This window comes from Euphorbia lathyris, chromosome 4 (genome assembly GCF_963576675.1).
Source record: "Euphorbia lathyris chromosome 4, ddEupLath1.1, whole genome shotgun sequence".
Classification (NCBI taxonomy): Eukaryota; Viridiplantae; Streptophyta; class Magnoliopsida; order Malpighiales; family Euphorbiaceae; genus Euphorbia; species Euphorbia lathyris.
In genome coordinates, this window is record NC_088913.1 from 21380723 (window position 1) to 21404719 (window position 23997).

At 35.7% G+C, this 23997-nt stretch overlaps 1 protein-coding gene across 6 annotated transcripts; it reads left to right on the top strand.

The window, feature by feature from the left end:
* Positions 1–10886: 10886 nt before the first annotated feature.
* On the top strand, positions 10887–21938 carry LOC136226389 (putative F-box/LRR-repeat protein At5g02930). Of its 6 annotated transcripts, none has more exons than XM_066014850.1 (4): positions 10887–13170; positions 13252–13419; positions 14170–14308; positions 21921–21938. In XM_066014850.1, coding segments are annotated over exons 1-4 (1194 nt in total). In that variant the 5' UTR covers positions 10887–12285; the 3' UTR covers positions 21923–21938. The 6 variants fall into 6 exon arrangements, with proteins under 6 accessions (XP_065870922.1, XP_065870921.1, XP_065870918.1 ...); XM_066014849.1 differs by lacking the exon at positions 21921–21938 and adding an exon at positions 16335–16917; XM_066014846.1 differs by lacking the exon at positions 21921–21938 and having other exon boundaries at positions 10887–11064; positions 11414–13170; positions 14170–15566.
* The last annotated feature ends 2059 nt before the right edge of the window (positions 21939–23997 follow it).

Below are 23997 nucleotides of genomic sequence, written 5' to 3' on the forward strand. Positions count from 1 at the left end.
TTAACTCCTTAATATATTGCTTGCTTAATACAAACTAAAACTGACCAAGTAAAAGAGGTCAAGCTGAGTTGTGCGTTGCCAACGAATTAGTTCAGGAATAGACTCTAAGTGCTATTTTCTAACCTAAGCAATGAAACTGACCTAGTCACTAGTTGACTAAGCCAGTGTCTTGTCGATTGCTCAGCGCCGCTGTCATATAATCTTTTCTCAGAGAAAAGAAATCTGCCCTAATCATCTTAAAAGGTAAAATAGTTCCTAACCCCCCCTTGGAACTATATTTGCAACCTTACAAGGGACCAACAAGTGGTATCAGAGCCTAAAAGCTCATTACTAAAGGTCTAACAACCTTGAGTTGATCCATACCATGGGTGAAAACAGCACTCGGTTTCTCCCTGGAAACCAGACAACTCAGATATTACCTGAGGGGCTGTCCATTACAAGGCCTCCCCTATTCTTCGGGTCAAACTATACCTTTTGGAAGAATAGGATGAAGAACTTCATTCAAGCTACAAACATGAGTGCCTGGCTATCTATAGTCCAAGGCCCGTTTATACCTGTGAAAGTTGTTGCTGGCCAGTCAGTTGTTAAAGCTGAGATTGAATGGACAGACGATGATCTCAAGAAGCTACAAAATCATGCTTCGGCTATAAATATGCTTCACTGTGCGCTGGATGCTGCAGAATACAACAAAATATCAGGTTGTGAGTCAGCACAGGAGATCTGGAAGAAGCTGGAGGTGACCTACGAAGGAACCAACAAGGTGAAGGAGTCCAAGGTCAACCAGCAAATGAGATTGTATGAGCTGTTCGAAATGAACAATGATGAGGGGATTTCTGAGATGAATGCAAGATTCACCAACATCATTAATGAGCTCAAAAGACTTGGAAAAATCTTCACTGAAGAAGAACAAGTCAAGAAGATACTCAGAAGTCTTCCTAAGGACTGGCAAGCCAAGAAGACAGCCGTTGAAGAAGCTCAGGATTTAACCACCTATAAATATGATGAACTCATCGGCTCACTGCCGACCCATGAGATATCCATGAAGAATTTCGAGGTGAAAGAAAAATCCAAAGACAAGAAGCAAAAATCACTTGTTATGAAAGCTGACTCAACTGATGATGGCTCGACTGACGATGAGGAGGTGGCTATGTTCACAAGGAAAATGAAGAGGCTGTTCAAAAGAAATGACAAATACTCCAAAAAGCCTTATAGAAAATTTGACAAGTATATGGCTGACTCAAGTGACAGCAAATTCAAGAAGGACAGCTCGAAGCCCATTACATGCTTTGAGTGCCATCAAACCGGCCACATCAAGTCAAGCTGCCCAATGCTGAGGAAAGACAAGAAGAATGGCAAGAAGTCAATGGTGGCAACATGGAGTGACAGTGATGATTCTTCATCCACTGAAGCTGAGGCCACAGAGTCAGCGAAGTATGTTTCATGGCTGACGAACTTGCTGAGCCATGCATTTCTGAGCATGCTGACCAATCTGATGAGTCAGATAATGATGAGCAATCTAATGAGGTAATCTCTCTCTCTCAACTCAGAAATGAAATGGGTAACGCCCTGAGTGATCTCTATACACTTGTTAAAAAGTGTAACAAGAAGATTAAAGCACTCAGTCGGCGCTGTGATGAAGTAGAAGAGGTCAAACTGAGTGACCTCAGATATCTTCTTCAGGACAACTCAGTTTTGCATGAAAATATGAAAACCATTCATGAGTCTGTCTCTGAAGTCCAGTCAGTTTCAAAGACACTGAGGAAGGATGTCACAACCATTCAAAACCAATTAAAGGTTCCAAACAAAAACAATTTTCCGCTGAGAACTCAGTATCAAGGTACACAGTACCAAGGTACTCAGCAGAGACAAAATCCCCAACGAAGAGTCCAATGTGACTTTTGTGGGAAGTTAGGACACACCACTAAGGTGTGCTGGCACGCTCAGCACTAGGGTGCTGACAAGTCAGTAAAGAATCCTAAACAGAAGGTCAGTTGTGACTTCTGTGGAAAAAGTGGCCATACTATCAATATATGTCGCCACAAAATAAAATATGATGCTTTACCTGTTGAATCTAACAAGTCAGGACCCAAAAAGAATTGGGTACCTAAAGGAAACTGATCAAAATGCAGGTAAGCCTGAGATGTGCCGAGAAGTAAAAAATGTGGTATATTGAAAGCGCATGCTCAAGGCATATGACAGGTGATGAAACTCAGTTCATCACATTTGAACGTAAACGAGGAGGAAGCGTAAGTTTTGGAGACAACAGAAAGGGTAAGATAGTAGGATCAGGCACCGTTGGAGGTAATCCCACTATTGAATCTGTCTCCCTAGTCAGCGGACTCAAATATAACTTACTTAGCGTAGCTCATCTATGTGATAATGGGAGAAAAGTTATATTTGATGATACTGGATGTAAAATATATGAGGGAAAAACGAATGAGTTAATTTTAACTGCCCCTCGGATAGACAATGTCTTCATGCTGAACCTAGAAAAGAAGTTTTCAAAAACTGTATGCTTAGTCACAAAGGAAGAAAATTCCTGGCTATGGCACAGGAGACTTGGTCATGTAAGCATGGACCTCCTGGCCAAATTAGCAAGAAAGCAATTGGTTGAGGGACTGCCTGAACTTAAATTTCAAAAAGATCAACTATGCCACGCTTGCCAAGCTGGAAAACAAACCAAACAATCTTTTCATAGTAAAAACATTGTCTCAACTAAACGTCCGTTAGAGTTACTACACTTGGATCTCTTTGGTCCAGTCCAGTCGCTGAGTCTGGGTGGAAGAAGATTTTCCTTGGTCATTGTAGATGACTTCTCTCGGTATACGTGGGTTATCTTGCTGACCAGCAAGGATGAGACCTTTGAGACATTTTCAAACTTGGTTAGAAAAATTGAAAATGAGAAAGACCTAAAATTAGCTCATATCCGTAGTGATAACGGTGGAGAATTCAAAAACCAAAAGTTTGTTGAATTCTGTGAAGCCAGCGGCATTGACCATAATTTTTCTGCTCCTAGAACGCCTCAACAAAATGGGGTTGTTGAAAGGAAGAACAGAACTTTGGTTGAAATAGCCAGGACAATGCTGGATGAGCATAGGCTTCCAAAGTATTTTTGGGGAGAAGTTGTTAACACAGCATGCTATATTCTAAATAGGGCTCTAGTTAGACCTATACTTAAGAAAACCCCTTATGAACTTTGGAAAGGACGAAAGCCCAACATTGGATACTTTCGTGCCTTTGGCTGTAGATGTTTCATCTTAAATACCAAAGATAGCTTAGCCAAATTTGATTCAAAAGCTGATGAGGCTATCTTTCTAGGCTACTCAACAAACAGCAAAGCATACAGAGTTTTTAATAAGAGAACCCAAGTATTAGAAGAATCTATACATGTGCAATTCGATGAAACTGACCCTGCAGGAAGATACCAGCCGCTGATAGAAGATGAACCAAACTCAGCACCTGCTGATCAAGAACCAGCTACTGAGTCCTTCACAAAACGGCTGACCAAGAGTAAGAGTGAACCTAAAATTACTTTCACTGACCAATCTACTTCTGCAGAGAATGTTGAAACACGAGTAGAACAAGACACGAATCTACCTAAGGAGATAAGAGTCCCAAGAGGGCATTCAGAAAATGCAATTCTTGACTCAGCTGGAAATACGCTGATGACTAGGAATCAACTAAGGAAGTATCTCGGCAATGTAGCTTTCGTCTCAGTTCAGGAGCCGAAGAACTCTGCCGAAGCTGAGCATGACGAATTCTGGATGAATGCCATGCAAGAGGAACTCGACCAATTCAGGAGGAATAATGTATGGGAGCTAGTGCCACATCCAAGAAGCCAAAAGACCATTGGAACAAGATGGGTCTTCAGGAACAAGCTGGATGAACAAGGAAACATAGTCAGAAACAAGGCAAGACTTGTAGCTCAGGGCTACAGTCAGCAAAAAGGTATTGACTACGGTGAGTCCTTTGCCCCAGTGGCAAGGCTAGAAGCAATTAGGATTTTATGTGCATATGCATCTTATATGAATTTTAAACTGTTTCAAATGGATGTTAAAAGTGCATTTCTTAATGGAGTAATAAACGAGGAGGTCTATGTCAATCAGCCTCCAGGGTTTGAGGATCCTAAGTTCCCAAACCACATTTACAAACTCAAAAAGGCTTTGTATGGTCTCAAGCAAGCACCACGTGCTTGGTATGAGAGGCTGACCAACTTCTTACTGACTAGAAATTATGTCAGGGGTCAAGCTGATACAACCTTATTCATTAAGAGAAAGGGTAAAGATACCCTGCTGGCACAAATATATGTAGATGACATCATATTTGGTGCTACTAATGAATCTATGTGCAAGGAATTTAGCAAGCAAATGCAGACTGAATTCGAAATGTCAATGATGGGAGAACTCAAGGAGATATTGAAGAAATATGCCAAGGAGATATTGAAGAAATATGAACTAGAACATTGTAAGCCAATATCCACTCCTATGGGCACTGACACTGTCCTCTGTGCTGATGAAAATGGTAAGTCAGTAGACAGCAAGTTGTACCGATGTATGATTGGCTCTTTACTTTACTTAACAGCAAGTAGACCGGACATTCAGTTCTCAGTATGTTATTGTGCTAGATATCAGGCTAACCCTAAGGAATCCCATTACATAGCTGTAAAAAGGATCCTTAGATATTTGCAAAGCTCAGTTAATACAGGTTTGTGGTATCCAAATACTCATGACTTTACACTCATTGGATACACTGACGCTGATTATGGCCGAGACAAGCTGGAAAGAAAAAGCACCTCTGGAGGATGCCATTTCCTAGGAAGCTGTCTTGTATCTTGGTTCAGCAAGAAGCAGGCATCAGTAGCCCTGCCCACAACTGAAGCTGAGTACATTGCTGCTGGAAGCTGTGTTGCTCAAGTCCTATGGATTAAGCAACAGCTTGAAGATTATGGTGTTCAAACAAAGACAATTGAAGTTAAATGCGACAACAAAAGTGCAATTGACCTCTCAAAGAACCCAATCCAGCACAGCAGGATGAAGCATGTCAGCATAAGACATCACTTCATCAGAGATCATGTACTCAAGGAAGAAATCAAGCTGACTTATGTACCAACAGATGAGCAACTCGCTGATATCTTTACAAAGCCTCTAGCACGAGAGCAATTCAGCATACTGAGAGAAGCCATTGGTATGTTTAATCCACTGTCTTAAATTCCTAAGTAAAAATGTGATATGATGCATGCTGAGTGAGTGATACCATGCTGAGTGTCTAAAGATTTTCATTCAAAATCACATGCCCAGAAATAAATGCACACTGAGTGAGTTATCTCATGCCGAGTAACTAACCTCTATAACTATCCGTTGAACAAAACTGACTACTCAGAATATGAAACGTTTATAACAACAAACGCTGAGTAAAAGTAATTATTAGCATTTAATGCCACCACACGCGTAATGACACCTGTACTGCGCATGCGCCGAATACGTCTTAAAGTGTCATAAATGTCAGGTTTTTCTGCCGATTGGACAACCCAAGGGCAAAACCGACCTAAATTCAAACGGAAACCTAAGTTAAAGGTAAAATAGTTCCTAACCCCCCCTTGGAACTATATTTGCAACCTTACAAGGGACCAACAAAGATTACTTCTCAATTAAAATGGTTAAGTTTATGGAATTTGCGCACCAAAATTTGAAATCTAATCGAAGCGATTGGCGAGGGACGCAAGGATTGAAAAAGTCCCTCTTGGGTCTCTAGCGGCGTTATAGAAACTTTGCTAGATAAATTGCTTTATTTAAGCTAATGTGAATAAATTGAAGACGTGAAAAATAAAGAAATTGAAAGATGCGAAATTGACGCAAGATTTGGTGAAAATTGGTATTTTATTGATGAATAAGTGTTTGAAACATGAAATTGGAAATGAATTACAATTGAGAAATTTCTATATTAAACATATAGGTAATCAATTGAATTGGAACAAACAAATCAATACAAAGAATTGAAATGCGATAAAATAAATTGAAATTCAACAACAAACTCGGAGCCACAATAGCTATCTCGGATTGAAGTTGAATTTTGGTGTAGGTGCGAGGTCCTCGGAGAGCTGCAACCGGTCGGACCCGTACGGTATGTGCTTTGTGCAATGACTAAACGTTGGTAGGCAAATGGGGCAGATTTAACCCTCAACTTCGGGAGGCTCGTTTGGATGCTTAAGAACACGAAATTGGACGAGTAAATAGGCTAAATTTAACTTCGGGAAGTCAGGGACAACTTTCTATAAGGGATCGAAGGCTAAAACGGATTCTAAATGGACGGAATCTAGCTTTGAAAACAACTAGTCGAATCTGAGAAATTCTGGGCAGAATAGCTAAAAGAATTTAGGGTACAAAGATCAGCTTGTAAACGGAGTTTCTGGACACGGAATTGAGTGAATCAAAAGGCTAGATCGAAATTCAGGACGTTAGGAACAACTTTGTCGAAGGGATCGAAGGAAAAAAATAACGTTAAATGGACAGAATTGGGCTTTGAAAAATGATGGACGAACCTGGAAAATTATTTTAGAAAGGAAATTCTAATTGAAAACTTGAGCAGAGTAGCGACTTAGAAACACTAATTTGAGTCGAGAAAGTTGAAAAGAGGCTTTTGGAACTTGAATTGAAGCTAAAGGAAGCTAAAGGAGGGACTGAAGCTACGAAAAATGATGAACGAAAGGAAGAACTTGAAGAACTAAGAACGAAAGAACTTAAGAACTAAAGAACAAAACTAAGGATTAAGCATTGGAGCTTGAGAGAGGGGTTTTGTTGTGTGTTGAGTGTGATTTTTAATGAAGGGGAGGGGGTCTATTTATAGTATTTTGGAGTGGTATTTTGGTAATTATTCAGTGGCATTTTGGTAATTATTCACCAACTAACTCTAACTAACTCTAACCAACTAACTTAACTTCCTCAACTTCCTCCAACTACCACTAACCACCAATGCCACATCATCCCACTACCTCAACTTCCTCAAACTGTTGTTGACTCCTTCCAACTGCTGCCGGAAGAGACAATACGCCCCGCGTATTCTTGGTTACGCCCCGCGTAGTGCAACTTCTAGAGTTGGCGCGTTTTGTTGATGGTGCATACGCGTGGCGTACTTGGCATTACATCCCGCGTAAGGAAGTATGTCCTGCGTATGAGAATGGACGCCCCGCGTATTGGAGCTTCTGATCTCGAAACGCCTTGTTGCCAAGTTTTACGCGTGGCGTCCCTGAGGTTACGTCCCGCGTATTGGAGCCTCTGAAGCAGACCTTCTCTGGTTGCTTGATCTATGCCCCGCGTATTGGAAGACACGCCCTGCGTAGTGCCGGACTTTCTCATCGGTTGGCGGTTAGTTTACAAGTGTATTATTTTCTAGACAAAAATAGAAACTATACCCTAAATTAAACATAAGCTTTTTATATACATAAAAATAAAATTTATTTTATTTTGGGCCAACAGGTGGTTTGGCCATGTGAGACGTAGAGCGCTTGATGTGCCGGTTAGGAGAACCGAAGAGTGGCAAAGGGATGTAGTGGTGAGGGATCGGGGAAGACCTAAGCAAACTTGGAAGAGGGTGATCGAGAGTGATATGAGTTTACTGGGAATTGAGGAAAATATGGTAGTGGATAGGACAGAGTGGAGGGAGCGAATTTGTGTCGCTGACACGACTTGATTTCACGGTTTTATATGATGGTTCATGTTAGCCGACCCCGAATCATTTCGGGACTAAGGCGTTGTTGTTGTTGTTGTAGTAGTTTACTTCTAACGTCTAAAATGATACAATTTTACCCCTAACGTTGGAAGCTAAGAGCAATTTTACTCCTAACATTGATAAATTGGGTTAATTTGAGAAATAATTTATCAAACTGTCTTCTCGGTCATGAATCTTGTCATCTACACTTCACACGTGCGCCATTTTATTAGTAACAAATCGCAAACATATGTTGGGATGTGAAAAAAAATAAAAAAATATACCAACTTTTGTACGAATTGGACAAAAAAATTCACTCAATTTATAAATTTGCTCTTGGCTACTAATGTTATGGGTAAAATTGCACAATTTTAGACGTTAGGGGTAAAAATACTCTTGACCCAAAACGTTAGGGATCTTTTTGTACCTTAATCCGAGTTAGTATTATGATTTTTGTATTTAGTTGTTATAAAATAAGCAAGTTTAGGGAGCTGGTGAGACGCTTGCAAAGTTCAGGGACCTAATCAATTTTTATTGACAAGTTTAGGGAGATGGTGATACGAAATAAGCAAGTTTAGGAAGCTGGTGAGATACTTGCAAAGTTCAGGGAGTCAATCTACTATTATGGAAAAGTTCAGGGAGCTGGTAATGTTTAGGCCTATAAAATATTTAGGATAGAAAAACATATGTATTTTAATATTATTTACATTAATGTCCTTAAAAAAATAACAAATAGATAAATAAAATAAAATAACATTTCAAACAAAATGTGTCAAAATAAAATAAAATTGATATTCTTAAAAATACATTGGATAGTTTAAGGGTTTTTTTTTTAGTTTTTTGTTATTTAATATTTTATTTAAAATTAAAAAAAAAAAGATATAAAATTTAAGGGCTAATTTTTTAAAAAATGCCGCTTGGGGACCATCTAGGACCGCCTAGGAGGTCAAAAATCGGTCAACCAATTTATGCTGCCCGACTAGTGAAAATCCAGACGGTGTTCTAAAAATCCCCACCCGATTTGTTTGAAAACCGCAGATCTTATATAGATTATACCACAGGTATGACAACAATTTCCTCCATCTCCTCTTTGATTTGTTGATCAATATTCAATCAATTGCATTTCTAAATTATATTATATTATTTATTGTTATTTTTTCTATGTAAACTCCAACATTATCCAATGAAGTTTTGATATTCAAATTCAATTTTAAGGTATTACTTTCAAATCTTCAACGATTGAATTTTACGTGTTTGATTGCTATATATTTTTATTCAAATATGCTTATTGTCTTTTGGCTTTTAATATTTTTACCTGGAATAAAAATATCCTGATGTCTTTCTCATTTGCTTTGGTTATTCTAGTCTTTCTTTGTATATTATCTTGAAAGTGTTGTTTAATTTTTGCAGGCCATGAAGGATTTTTAAGATGATATTCCAGACTTTATTGGATGTGAAGCTTCACTTTAGAGATACTGAACATATGTTTTTAGATAAATTAATCAATAAAATTTAATTTTAAGCACTATATGTTAATAATATTTGGTTTATATTTGTTTTTGGGACAAATGAATATCTTAAAATTATTCTATTCCAATGATTGTTCATAATACTTTATGAATATAAATACATCTTGTTGTCATGATTTTTCTATGATTATCATAATTGCTAGTTTGAAACTAAAAATTACATATTCATAGCTAATATTATTCATCATCCACTATAAACTTAAAATTTATAGCTAATACATGATTTGCAACTATCCTTTTAATTTTTTTTAGAAAATAAGAGACTATCATTTTAAACAACTACATTTATTTTCCTTTTACTTTCATTATATATATTATTATATAGGTTATTATATGATACATTTTCTTTTTTTTTTGTAAGAATATGATACATTTTCTAATATATATCAATTAATTTATAATTTAATATTTTACTAAAATAAAAATCTAATATTTTTATATTTTCTTAAAATTTCCGATAATATTTATATTTTTTCAAAGTTTCTGATAATATTTATTAGTTTTACTATTAATTTAATTCATATATTTTGAATAGAAATGCAATTTTCAAAATATAATAGTAAATTTAGATTTATTATTTAATATATCATAATTCCTCTGAACTTGTTCAAAAAATTTGATTGACTCCTTGAATTTATAAGGTATCTCATTAGTCTCTTAAACTTGCTTAAAATAGTCCATTAGTTACTTGGATTTATTTAAACTGGCATATTAGCCCCCTGAACTTGCTTATAATGTTCCATTTGTCCCAGAACTTGTTTAAAGTAATATATATTTTCTAAATCCGCAGAAAAAAATCAAAACTTACAAAATAAAGGTCTAATTTATGATTCTAAACCTTTAAAATAAATTAACTTTCTGTTTTGTACATGTTTGTGTCGTTTTGATAGATTTACAGACTTGATCATAACACTTTAAACAAGTTTAGGAGACTAACAAAACACAATATAAGTTAAGGGGTCAATCAAACTCTTTGGACAAGTTTAGGAGGCAACTGATGCATTAAGTCTATATTTATTAATTGACATGTACCACTAAAATATAGTTAAATGAATAAGTTTATAATGTTATTATTTTATTTTATTTTGTAATGGAACAACATAACATTTGTTTAATTAAAGAGTAGTAATTATGGATAAAATATCATTAAAAAAAAAGACACAATAAGGTAATTGAAAAAGATACATAAAACTAATTTTTTCCAAAATTAGAATTTCGAGCCCAAAACGCTCTTTTTAACCTATCTTTGCCAAACACAATAATACTAGTCCAAACCTGTAAAGTGTTACAACCCTCTAATTTTGCCTCTCTTTACCAAACATGTCCTTTATAGCATCTCTAATCAGTGGTAGAACGAGAGGGGGGCTAGCAGTGGCTCCAGCTCCGGGTAGCATCCGAAAATCTAAAAAAAATTATTAGTTTCCATGGAAATTTTACATTATGTTGAAGAAGATGTCGAAGAGGATATTATATGTTTTTTTTTTTGGCTATTTACTTTCGCAGGTAGAAGATATTATATGTTTTAATTTCTGTTTTTTTTAAAATTCCTTAATTCAAAACAGCGTCGCTTTACTCGTTTCACTTAATTCAAAACGACGTCATATAGTATAAAGGAATTGGAAGAGAAAGGACAGATTATATTGCTACCCTAATTTCAATGGAAATCCTTATCAAAAAAAAAAAAATTTCAATGGAAATCATTTTGCTGATCGTTTTCTACGCTTCTTCCCTGCTTTAGGAAAATAGTTTCTCTCCGGTCAGCCTCCACCGCTGCTGCCGCTCCTCCTACCACATATGTTTTTGGTCGGAAATCGGAATAATCTCCAGCCAGGTTAGTAATTTCAATTCAAGTTTATAACCTAGCTTTGGAAATTGGAATTTCAATTGAAGACTGCTTTTTCCCCTAATTTCAAATGAAGACTGCTAAAACTAAACTAGAATTGGAATTTTAATTTTAATTGAATGCTCTAATTCCCCTAATTGGCTAATCGGAAACTGGAAGGGGATCGGTTTCATCTTGCTTGACCGTTGTCGATGAAGTCGCTGGTCTCTTAGAACCGGAGATATTGGCCCTTTTCATTTTGGTTGATTCTATTAATATTTGGTTTAGTCTGGTTCGGTTTGGCCTTCTTTTAGTGATTAATATTTAATCCTTCAACATTATGATTATGTGGTTTTAGGACCATCCAGGCATGATCATGAGTGGAGCTTCTTCATTGAATTGATTGTTGCAAATTCTCTGCAACCCAATTAAGTGTAAAACATGATAGTTCACTTTATTGTAACTGGATAGTTGACTTTATTAACTCTTGATTAATCTTTAAAGTTCCATAAGTTTGTGAAATTAAGATTGTAGAAGGTTTGGTTGAAAATTCAGATTGTGCAGTAAGCTTGAATTTTCTGTGGTACTGGTTTTATTGTGGCCTCTTTGGTTTAATATGAATAAAGTGTTTCATAGATTTGGGGATGTTAGTTCCACTCTACTAGTTAATAATGGTCGGAATTTGTTAAATGAATTTCAAATATGTAATTTTGCATATGGTTCACTGTTTCTGCAGTTTTTTTTCTTATGCTGATATGCATTATGAGCTAGGCAGCTTCAATTTTGTTTTGGCATATGAAGTTCTTTGCTTGAGTGGTTTTAGATTTTTGGATATATTGTTATTGACGTTTTAAAAAATTTGTTATTAAATATTGAGCCCCGGGTCAATTGGAATCCTGGTTCTGCCACTGTCTCTAATTGAAGGTGTTTCAAAAAGTGCCTTGAATTAGAGGTGGCAAAGGTACACACAACACATTATATAACTAATTATGATTTTAAGTTAAAAAAACCAAAAATATAAAACTAATGATTGTAATGCACTTATCAATGATAATACTCCACGAATTGGAAGTTAATACAAATAGAAATATATAATTATAATAGTCAAACAACACAGAAGTCGAAGAGACAAAAGTTAATGGCTATTAAACTCTAAGAACTCCAACAGACGCATACTTCATATTGATTATATTGAACTTTAGACAGAACTCCAACAGAAGTCGCTGAACTATGAGTAAGAAAAACAAGAGAGTGACGTTGCAGTCCAAAGAGGAAGATCGCATTAGTTATTTGCCGGACTCTCTAGTTCAACATATCCTCTCCTTCTTGCCATCAACCAAAGATGCAATTCATACTACCCTTTTATCCAAGAGATGGCATAATCAATGGACTCGGGTTCCCGTCCTCATCTTCCATTCCGCTGGTATGCCTATCAAAAAATTCTCTAGATTCGTCGATTATACACTACTTCTCTGTGACTGCTCCAAGATCAAGAAATTCCACATGCAAACAGGTGATAATCACCATGTACAAGATTTTATCTGGAATATAAAAATCAGTTTTGCAATCAGAAAAGATGTGGAAGAGCTAATATTGGATTTCCGTTTTAATTATCTACAGCAGTACAGGTTGCCAGAATTTCTTTTCAAGCATGCTTCCTTGGTTAAACTACATACGTATGATTGTAATTTTGTTTCCATGCCTAATGGGAGTATAAGTTGGGGAAATCTCAAGGCATTGAATATAGAACATTGTCATTTTCCATCTAAAGCCATTGAAAATATTCTAAGAGGGAGTCCATCACTTGAATCCTTGGAATTAGTCTCCAATACTTCGATAAGTGATGAATATGTTATTGTTTCCAATTCGTTGAAAAAATTGGTCTTGAAAGATTTTTGGTCTGTTCGTCTTCAAATTTCTTGTACAAATCTTGAGGAATTCAACCTTTTTGGTATTTTTTTTACTTGGAACCACCCTAATTTAATGAATTGTCCATCTTTAATATGTGCTAATGTTGATTTTGAGTGTGATGAAGTATTTATGGGTGTTGATATTGAGATTATATCACACTTTCAGCGTGTCAAAGAGTTGAAATTTGGTAGCCAGTTTATCAAGGTAAGGTATAAGCTTAATCTTATAATTTGACAACGTTTAATTTTAGTTTTGAATTCTCATTCTCAAATGATATGTTTGCAGATACTCTCAGCTCTTAATTTGGAAGGTCACCTATCTCCTCCGTTGTTGAACAACAAATTCTTAACTTTAGACCGTCCTAATTTTGAAGAACATTCTGGTGGAATCGAATGTGCACTTCACATTTACCATGTGCTTGAGAAATTAGTTATAAAGTTGCCATTTTACAAGGTAAAAATATTCTAAATCATACATGTAATGTTTAATATATATCTATCACTTTCAACTGTGTAAGTTGAGGAGGTGAAAATGTCATTTAGATTTTTTAAGGGTTTATTAAACATTTGTGTAAAAGTTAGAGGAGTCTAAGCGATTGTTTGGGAGTTTGAAGGTTAATGGAAGTCAGAGTTAAATGGGGTAATGGAAAGAGAAGGGAAGTGATGAAAATGAAATTTAAAAATTAATCTTGTTTGGGAGTTTATAGAATGAGGTTAAATGAGGTTAAATTTTTAACTTCTTTTGGGAGTTTAAATACGGAGGGGAAGGAAGGTTAAATTTACTCTGCAGAGATAAAAAGTTATAAAAAAGTTTACGTTACTTCCGTTAACCCCCAATTTGGAGGTTAGAGGAAGTAAACGTTTAACCACATTAACCTTCATTTATTCTCAAAAAATAACTCCCAAACAAAGTTAACTTAATATTTAACGTTCCATTACTTCCATTTACTTCCATTAACCCCCTTCCAAATAAGGGTTAAGGTATAATATTTTGTGTACATTTAGTTTTTATTTAAGTTCTATGGTGGGTTTGCTTATATTATTGGAAATTTTTGAGAATTATCTACTTAATTTACAAAATCAATTATCAAGTTTTATGTATTTTTTGAACGGATTGATTCAATGAAAATGAAAATGAAAATGCAATGCTACAACTACCTAGTTTTGGAATTTAATGAATAACGCACAATAATTTTTTCTTCAGTCTCAAAGGACAACAAATCTTCCAGACCTGAATGATTCTGGTGAGAATTATTGGAATTCAAACAGAGAAGTTTTTGATTGTCTGGCTTCACATCTAAAGATCATTGAGATTAATGGTCTATGCGAAAGTGATGATAAATGTAAGTATATTCTCAATTTCATTGAGTTTCTGAGTGCAAGAGTACTAGAAAAGTTGGTTGTGATATTAAAAGATGGTGGAAAAGATTTTGTGATTCAAGTTTCTAAAAAATTGCTGGACTTTCCAAGGTGTTCTCAACATGCTACGGTGAAGTTGTTATGTTCTAATTAGGAGGCTCGGATATCAAAGTATATGTAGAATTGTTTGTTCAGTCTTGATCACATGCACCTTAATGAACATGTAGAATTTGCTCATTCACCGTTAGATCTAGGCTTATTTTTTGTTTTTTGTCATCATGAGTTGGATGTGGTTCTTGAACACACCAGATTTTTTTTCCCAGGATGGTATATGGGTTTGTTGGGAGTGGTGTTGTAGGAACTTAGTTTTCTATTTGAATCCATAATTGTAAAAAATGACAAGTTTAGTTTTCTACTAACTTTTTTAAAATAAATAAATTACTCTTCACATGTCCAGTCCAATCCAAAGTCTAATTGGACCAAATAATAAACAGAGCTACTTGCAGCTAGCCAGGCCTAATAACTGATGGACAGGCCACATCAAAAAAATAGCTAGGCCTCCTAACATGCTGCTTCAAAACATCCATCCACCATTTCGTATTTACTCCCTCAAAATTAGACATTCTCACTACAAGTTGTCTCTATCCTAGCCTACTTCTTAATTGATGCCGAGTGTTCTTCAAACAAGGCTATACCATAGTTACCTTATCAAAACAAGTATGTAGAAAAGAACATCATATTCAAATAACACAGACCTATAATCAATAGTTCTAAACCCCCAAGAAGCCCAACTCAAATAAACAAGCACAAACAGCCAAGAACCACTTGTGTCTTTAACTAACTCTAAGTCTAACAGCCAAGACATATATAATCCATATCAGAAAACTCATCTCTTTCTTTGAAATGTGTCACTGTATCAAATGCATCATCAAAATACTTCAACATATAAATATTTTAAGGACTGACAGAACCTTACAGCATATTAGATTAGTTCATCACTCAATATCCCCAAAATAGTTCCTAAAATTAATTTCAGATAAAAAGAAAACTATCTATAAGAATTGATACAAAAAGAAAATTATCTATAAGTCACGAGACAATTTAGATATTGCAGATACTATCAATTGCTAAGCTCCATGATGGCATCTCCTTCAAAGTCATCACCAATTGGATCGGTAGTTATTCTTCTTCTTCTTATTCTTATTCTTAATCTTCTTCTTGGACCGCGTAACTCCAACTTGAGTAATCACCAATTCATCTTGTTGATCCATAGCAGTTGAAGTCTCAGGGCTGAGATGGGGGGCCTTAAACTGCTCTGCCCCTGAGTTTGTAGTTGCAAGCTCAAGTCCTCAATCTTAGCTTCACTGAAGCTCACGTACGTACCTGATGTTGGGATTGAATTACTGTGATCATTGGCCTCATAAGTCTGATTCGGAGTCGTCTTCATGGTCATACTTTCTTCAGGAACAAAAACAACCCCTGACGCCTCAACAATGGCTTCTTGGTACTTAGATTCTTGACCCTTGTTACCTGAAACTTGTTGGTTGCTTTCATCAACTTCATTATTATATCCTTGTTCAGTAAACTCATGACATTCAACTATTTCATCATCTTGACCTCCTTCAATTGCTATAGCATCTACAAAAGTAGTGCCCTCCACCATCAGGTTGTTATCAATTAACTTTCTTTTCCCCAATTCAAATCCTGAATTCTTCTTTTTTGAAAACTCAAAAACAGATTGTTCTGTTTTATCAGAAGATTCAGCAACAGAATTCCCACAAACATCTCTAGAAAGCATCATCAGAGAAATAGCAACTTCTTCTTGTTCTTGTTCTTGCTCAACTTCTTCTTGTTCTTGTTCTTCCATGAGCAATGATTTCTCTTTTTCAGTTGAATGAAACTTCATATGACCAAAGAGAGCTTTCCAAGATTGGAAACTGGTTACCAGATTATGAATATAAGATAACCATTGCCTGAACATCTGAGCTAAATTCTCTGTGATGAACACAGGTGCTACATACTCTGCCTCAGTTTGAATATTAAGGATTGCAACTTCCCACTCTTGTACAACATCTGGCAGATCAGCCTCAGATTCAGGAACAATAACAACCTGTGACGCCTTTGGATCATAAGGAAGCATTAAATGATCATCATCAAGGGGTGCCAAACCAGCACTTGGCGAAGAGCTACTAGAAGCCATCGGACTAATAATGGAACTACCACAATCATCTACCACAAAGTCATCTATCATAGATGCAGTCTCAGAAAATGAATAACAATCATCTATCGTAGCTGCAGCTGCAGTCTCCAACAATGAATCGCAATCACCTAACACAAAGTCAAGAGAACAATGAGTAAGAAAGTATGGAAAATAATAAACTCTTGTATTATATATTGCTTCAACATTAACCCATCATTATACAACAAACCCTAATGATATTTCTTATTAGTAAATAAAATTGAGAGTGAGTGTGTAGAGTGTGCAGCAAATTGAAAGAGGAAAAGAGTGATTCAGTTGCAAAATATTTGTAAAAGTTTGAGCTAAAAATAATTTTTCTTCAATTAAGTCTTTCATATTCAACATAAGAGCCATTTTGTAAGGTCCATGATAACACATATTATAAACTCTTGTATTATTGCTTGAACATTAACATGATAACACATAGTATAAACTCTTGTGCATAAATATATATACAAATATCATATAATATAAAAGAAAAACCATAAAATTTAGAGAGAAAGGAAGAAAGAAAGAAAAAAAAACCTGAATATAGTAAAAAGATCCTTTTAGAAAAAGGATACATCCCAAATGTTTGATTTGAAACAATCCAAGATTGTTTTTTAGTAAAAGGATTGTCAGTGACACATCTTCTCATGAAGAAATTGGTTACTCGGCTCATTCCTGTTTGTTGAGTTGAAGCCATGGATACCAAGTTCTTCTGCTCAAACTTATGATTTCTTTGAATAGAAATATAAGTAATACGAGGGTTTTTGATTTATAAGAAGTGGAAATGCACTTAGTAAGTGCTTGTTTTGTAATCTAATTGAGAAATTTTAAAAGCATTAGTTTTAACCTTTGAAAGAGAATGTTTCAAAAGAGTAATTTAGGATAATTCCTAATAAATAAAAGTTTACATGTTCTATTAGAAGTAGGTGTGATCAAATCTTATTTCCATATAATTAATGATTAAATTTTCATTTAAAGTAATATTTGGTAAATTTTCTACCTTAATTAGATAAACTTTCCATAATCAAATAATTTGTAAAAATATGCAATTAAATTTTTCTTCTTAATTTAGCCTTCACTTTTGTTCAGGGTAATATTTTTCATATATGTTAAGAATATTCTCAATTTAATTTACTTTACATACACGTATAGTACCAAATTGATTTATTATTTATAAAATATTTAAAATACCCCCTGTTAAAATTGACATTTTATTTGACATACTCCTTATTAAAATCCATGTTTCAACTCATATATATCATATATGTAAGGTTGAACTGGAATTTAATTTGATAAATATAGTTACGTGTATGTTATATACATAATTTCAAATTAAAATAGACCTAGACCTAAAATCCTAAAAACGATATTTTTATTTCAAGTTAATAATAAGTTTACTTTGAATGAACTAATTAGGAAGGATGGGCTAAAGTGGTAGAAGCCCAATATCAAGCCCTTTTCCTAATCTTATAATTTAGAAATAAATATCAGTCATTAATAGTTATAATCATATGCCTCTAATTAACCTTAATATTAACTCAGGTATATAATTATTCTAACCCTAAATAATAATTCATATCAGTCATTCAAATTAATAATAAGTTGATTTTTTTTGGACGAAGGATGTGGTGAGAGAGCAGAAAACCTAAATTCTAAAAAGAAGTCATCGTTCGTTCTCTTTCACACTGTCATTCTCCGATCTCGCACCCCTGCATTTCTTCCCCATCTCCATTCGGTCGTTGTGGTCATTGCTTGTGCCGCCTACGTCTGTCATGCTCTTCGATTGCACCGTCTTAACGCCTCCTTCCTCTTACCCCGTTTTACGGGACTGGTTTTGAGCAGGTCTGGCGATTGGCAAGGAGTGTCCGAGTCCGACTCTCTATTTTCGCACGATAGGAGACATCAAAGGTCTCCTCAACTTTTGATTTTCGAATAATTTTCACTGATTCTTAAACTAAATATGATAAATTGAATAAGAAAATGAATTTGATGATTGAGTCTAGAAGAAATCGTAATGAAACAGTTTGTATTGATTGCATTAATCAGATCTAACCTTAGCGGTGACCTACCATCCTCCTTCTTTTGGGGCTTTGATCTGTTGACATGGTGGGTCCTCTCCCTCATGACGACTATGTTGGCATAGATGTGTTGTTTAATCCCAACCTCTGCCTTTCGGGTTTGTCCATGACATCGATTGTTCAGGCTACGACTGCAAATGCTACGGCAGCCAAACCGACTTTTGCTTTGATTATAAAAAAACTTTACCAGCGACTCCTTGTTCCACAGCTCAGGTAACGAATGTTGGTGGCATTAAGTCAATTCGGATCTCTCAAGGGGCTTATGATCCTCGGGTTGTAATATGTTGTAACTCGCTAATTGGGCATCTGATCCTTTTAAAAGGGGATGCCCCATGGAAGGTGATTGAATTGAAGCAGGCTCTGAATGCAATTTGGGGTATGGAGGAGCCATGGAGGCTAATTTTGATCGGTCAGGGTTATTTTCATGTCATTTTCCACTCACAAAAGCCAAGGCATTTAGCTTTGAGTAAAGTTATTGTTAATGGGTTCCTTCCATTTAAAACCATGGGTCCCTGATTTTGATCCTTTTGCTAAAAAGACGACGAATGCTCAAGTTTGGGTTCGACTATATTCCTTGTCCTGGGAATACTAGGATGCTCAAATACTTTCTGATATTGCCAAATACATTAGGGGACTGTTGCGGTTTGATAAAGCGACACTTGAAGGGGACTTTGGTCATTTTGCACGTATGTTGCTTGATATTGGCCTGACAGGGGATCTTCCTACTCAACTTGGGATTGAACGTGAAGGCAAAAAATTCTGGATTGATATTGTATATGAGAAACTTCCTAGTTTCTATAAAGTGTGCTCTTCTATTGGACATATGGTGTATGACTGTAGAAAGAATAGGAAGCCGACTATATCTCGACCGACTGTTGCTCAGCTGACCGTTTCTCAACCACGTGTGGTTCAGCAGCGGATGAACTTTTAGAGGGATATTATTCTAGTTCAGGAGGTTACTAGCAAAATCCTTGATGCTACTGCGCCATTGGTCACCCGATCTGTTCAAAATTTGGATTCTGTAAGTCTTTCATTGGGTAGCCCTCAAGGAAAGAGAGTCGAACCTTTGTTTGATTCATCTATTAGTTCGGATTCGCCTGGCAATGATAATATCATTATGAAATCATCAAGAAAAACAATGCAAGATGTTAATCTTCCTTTATCCTGCGTTGATCAAACTGAGTTGGAGGATGGTGTTTTGGATGAAGGTGTTTGGGAGACGGTTGTTTGGAATAAAAAACTCTCTTCGTTACCAAATTCTTCTGACAATTTCCAATCTCTCTCTAAGTGGGTCAGTAAGCCCTCGGCCCGTTTTGAATGAATGTTCTTTACTAGAACTGCAGTGGTATTCATAATTTGGATACCCAGAGATACCTATTTTCTTTGTGTGCTAGGCATAAATCGGACTTTCTCTGTATCGTGGAACCTATGGTTGATTTTTCTTCTATTCATCAGTCGTATTTGTTTATGGTAGTGTTTGGGCCAATCGTAGACTTGCGCTCTTTGATTGTATTTCTCACACTTTTGGCGAGTCCCCGGGCCAGTGGCTTATTATGGCGCTCTTTAAGTGTAGACTTTTGACTTATTTATTCTTATTTTCATTTAAGCTCAATACATATCTTTCCTCATCTACTTATCCTAAAATTTCAATTGTCCCCCCTAAATTTTTAACAGTTCCATATAACTCTCTATTCTTATCCAATTATATTCAATAACCCTATATTCTTCTCTAATTGGTTCAATAACACTCTATTTTTATCTTGTACCATTCAAACCCCCCCTCCTAAATTCTGCTTGATTGCATTCAACGATCAAAAAATTTCAAATGCCCCATAAACTTTCAAAAGTTCCTGATATCAATAACTGTGCAACGTGGCGCGATAGAAGTTTGAACCTATTCCCAGAAGATAGAAGATGTAACCTACTTTCAAAAGTTCCTAATAACAATGCATCTTTTCCTTGGCTTTATTTATTTTTGTTTGGATTAAAGCTTAATACATCAATTCCCGTATATTTGGCCTAAAATTACAACTATCCATCTAAATTTTTAAAAGTTCTAAAGAACTCCCTATTCTTGTCCAATTTTATTCAATACCCCATATTCTTCTTTAACTACTTTAATAACACCTTATTTTTATCCGTTGACATTCAATAACCCCCATTTTTATCTAATTGCATTCAACCCGAGGATCATAAGCCCCTTGAGAGATCCGAATTGACTTAATGCCACCAACATTCGTTACCTGAGCTGTGGAACAAGGAGTCGCCGGTAAAGTTTTTTTATAATCAAAGCAAAAGTCGGTTTGGCTGCCGTAGCATTTGCAGTCGTAGCCTGAACAATCGATGTCATGGACAAACCCGAAAGGCAGAGATTGGGATTAAACAACACATCTATGCCAACATAGTCGTCATGAGGGAGAGGACCCGCCATGTCAACAGATCAAAGCCCCCAAAGAAGGAGGATGGTAGGTCACCGCTAAGGTTAGATCTGATTAATGCAATCAATACAAACTGTTTCATTACGATTTCTTCTAGACTCAATCATCAAATTCATTTTCTTATTCAATTTATCATATTTAGTTTAAGAATCAGTGAAAATTATTCGAAAATCAAAAGTTGAGGTGACCTTTGATGTCTCCTATCGTGCGAAAATAGAGAGTCGGACTCGGACACTCCTTGCCAATCGCCAGACCTGCTCAAAACCAGTCCCATAAAACGGGGTAAGAGGAAGGAGGCGTTGAGGCGGTGCAATCGAAGAGCATGACAGACGTAGGCGGCACAAGCAATGACCACGACGACCGAATGGAGATGGGGAAGAAATGCAGGGGTGCGAGATCGGAGAATGACAGTGTGAAAGAGAACGAACGATGACTTCTTTTTAGAATTTAGGTTTTCTGCTCTCTCACCATATCCTTCGTCCAAAAAAAATCAACTTATTATTAATTTGAATGACTGATATGAATTATTATTTAGGGTTAGAATAATTATATACCTGAGTTAATATTAAGGTTAATTAGAGGCATATGATTATAACTATTAATGACTGATATTTATTTCTAAATTATAAGATTAGGAAAAGGGCTCTAAATTTGTAAATGGACCTCTAAATTGGTCCGATTTTATAATTTACGGGTTAATTTGGGGATTTAATTTAAGATCATTGAACACGATTTCCGTTGGAATTTTTTCCAGAATTGTTTGAATATGCCAAGATGTTCTCAAAACGTTATTTTTGAGTTGCCAAGCTTGAAATAAATATGGAAGGCTATTAATGAATTTGAAATTTGTCAGGATTTAGAGCTCTGCTGCTTGATGGTATGAATTTGTATTTCTTGATTTAGGAAAGGCAAAGAAGCTCAAATTTATGGAGGAAGTAACTTGACATTTTGGAAAATATGATGAAATAGTTGTTGTATGTGTCTAATCCTAACTTATTATATTGCAAATGTCATAATTTTGTTTCAGATAATTCTATTAATTATCAAGAATTTTATTGTACGAATTCAAATAATTCTTTCAAAGAAGTGATCTTAATTGAAGATAAATTAAGCTTTACAAGTCCAAAATAATAATTTACCGGCCTGGTTTTTTAGATTTTTCTTGATTGAGTATATATGATTATTCAATTTGACACATTCAGGATTTATCACCTCATCCTATAACCTTAGTCTTTGTTACGTAAAAAAGGAAAAAAAATCGATTGCCTCAATATGATTTGAAAACGTACTATTTACGTTTTTAGTTTGCTTAAGATTATTTATATTGACCTTATAAATTCGATGTGGCAAAGTTATGGGAATTTTTTTATAAATTGAATTATGTACACTTTAAACAAGTTCATATGGTTATGTAACTGCTGAGTTGTAAAAAAATTTGACCGAATTTGACACGTGGTATTTAAGAAGTCAGACTTCAAGCACGTGTCTTACGCTAGTCAATTCTAACCTTCTAGAATGGAAATGGAGGGGGTGAGAAATAATACTTTTATGGAGTTAAGTGGGTAAATAAGACATTCTATGAGTTGAGGGGTAAATGGACAAGTTGCGGGGGTGAGAAATACCATTTTTATGGAGTTAATGGGGGTAAATATAATGCTAATGTCTATTTTAAATGGAAGTCAATTTGCTTCAAGAGGAAAGATTAAACAAGCACAGCACACACAATGAGGTGGAAATATATAGCACATTCACGTCCAGCTATCAGGACTAAACAGAAATTAGGAGTTTGCAATGAAGAAATTAAATTCAATGGAACAGCATATAGTAACCTATCAAAACAAATATGTAGAAAAGAACAGAACAGCATATTCAAATAACACAGCCAAGACATATATAATCCATATCAGAAAACCTATTTAGATATTGCTCCATGATGGCATCTCCTTCAAAGTCATCACCAATTGGATCGATAGTTATTCTTCTTCTTCTTCTTATTCTTATTCTTAATCTTCTTCTTGGACCGGGTAACTCCAACTTGAGTAATCAACAATTCATCTTGTTGATCCATAGCAGCTGAAGTCTCAGGGCTGAGATGGGGAGCCTTAAACTGCTCTGCCCCCTGAGTTTGTAGTTGCGAGCTCAAGTCCTCAATCTTAGCTTCACCGAAGCTCACGTACGTACCTGATGTTGGGATTGAATTACTGTGATCATTGGCCTCATAAGTCTGATTCTGAGTCGTCTTCATGGTCATACTTCCTTCAGGAACAAAAACAACCCCTGACGCCTCAACAATGGCTTCTTGGTACTCAGATTCTTGACCCTTGTTACCTGAAAGTTGTTGGTTGCTTTCATCAGCTTGATTATTATATCCTTATTCAGTAAACTCATCACATTCAACTATTTCATCATCTTGACCTCCTTCAATTGCTATAGCATCTACAAAAGTAGAAGTAGTGCCCTCCACCATCAGGTTGTTATCAATTAACTTTCTTTTCCCCAATTCAAATCCTGAATTCTTCTTTTTTGAAAACTCAGAAACGGATTGTTCTGTTTTATCAGAAGATTCAGCAACAGAATTCCCACAAACATCTCTAGAAAGCATCATCAGAGAATTGCTCAATTTCCTTGTCCGCCTCTGTGATCTCTTCTTCTTCTGATTGGGAGCAGCAGTTTCATTATCAGATTGTTGGCTATCCATAATACTAGTCCATGAATCCTGCTCTTCTTCTTCTTCTTCATGTTCTTGTTCTTGTTCTTCCATGAGCAATGATTTCTCTTTTTCAGTTGAATGAAACTTCATATGACCAAAGAGAGCTTTCCAAGATTGGAAACTGGTTACCAGATTATGAATATAAGATTATGAAACTTCCATTGACTGCTTCCAACTGTTGCCGGAAGAGACGATACGCCCCGCGTATCCTTGGTTACGC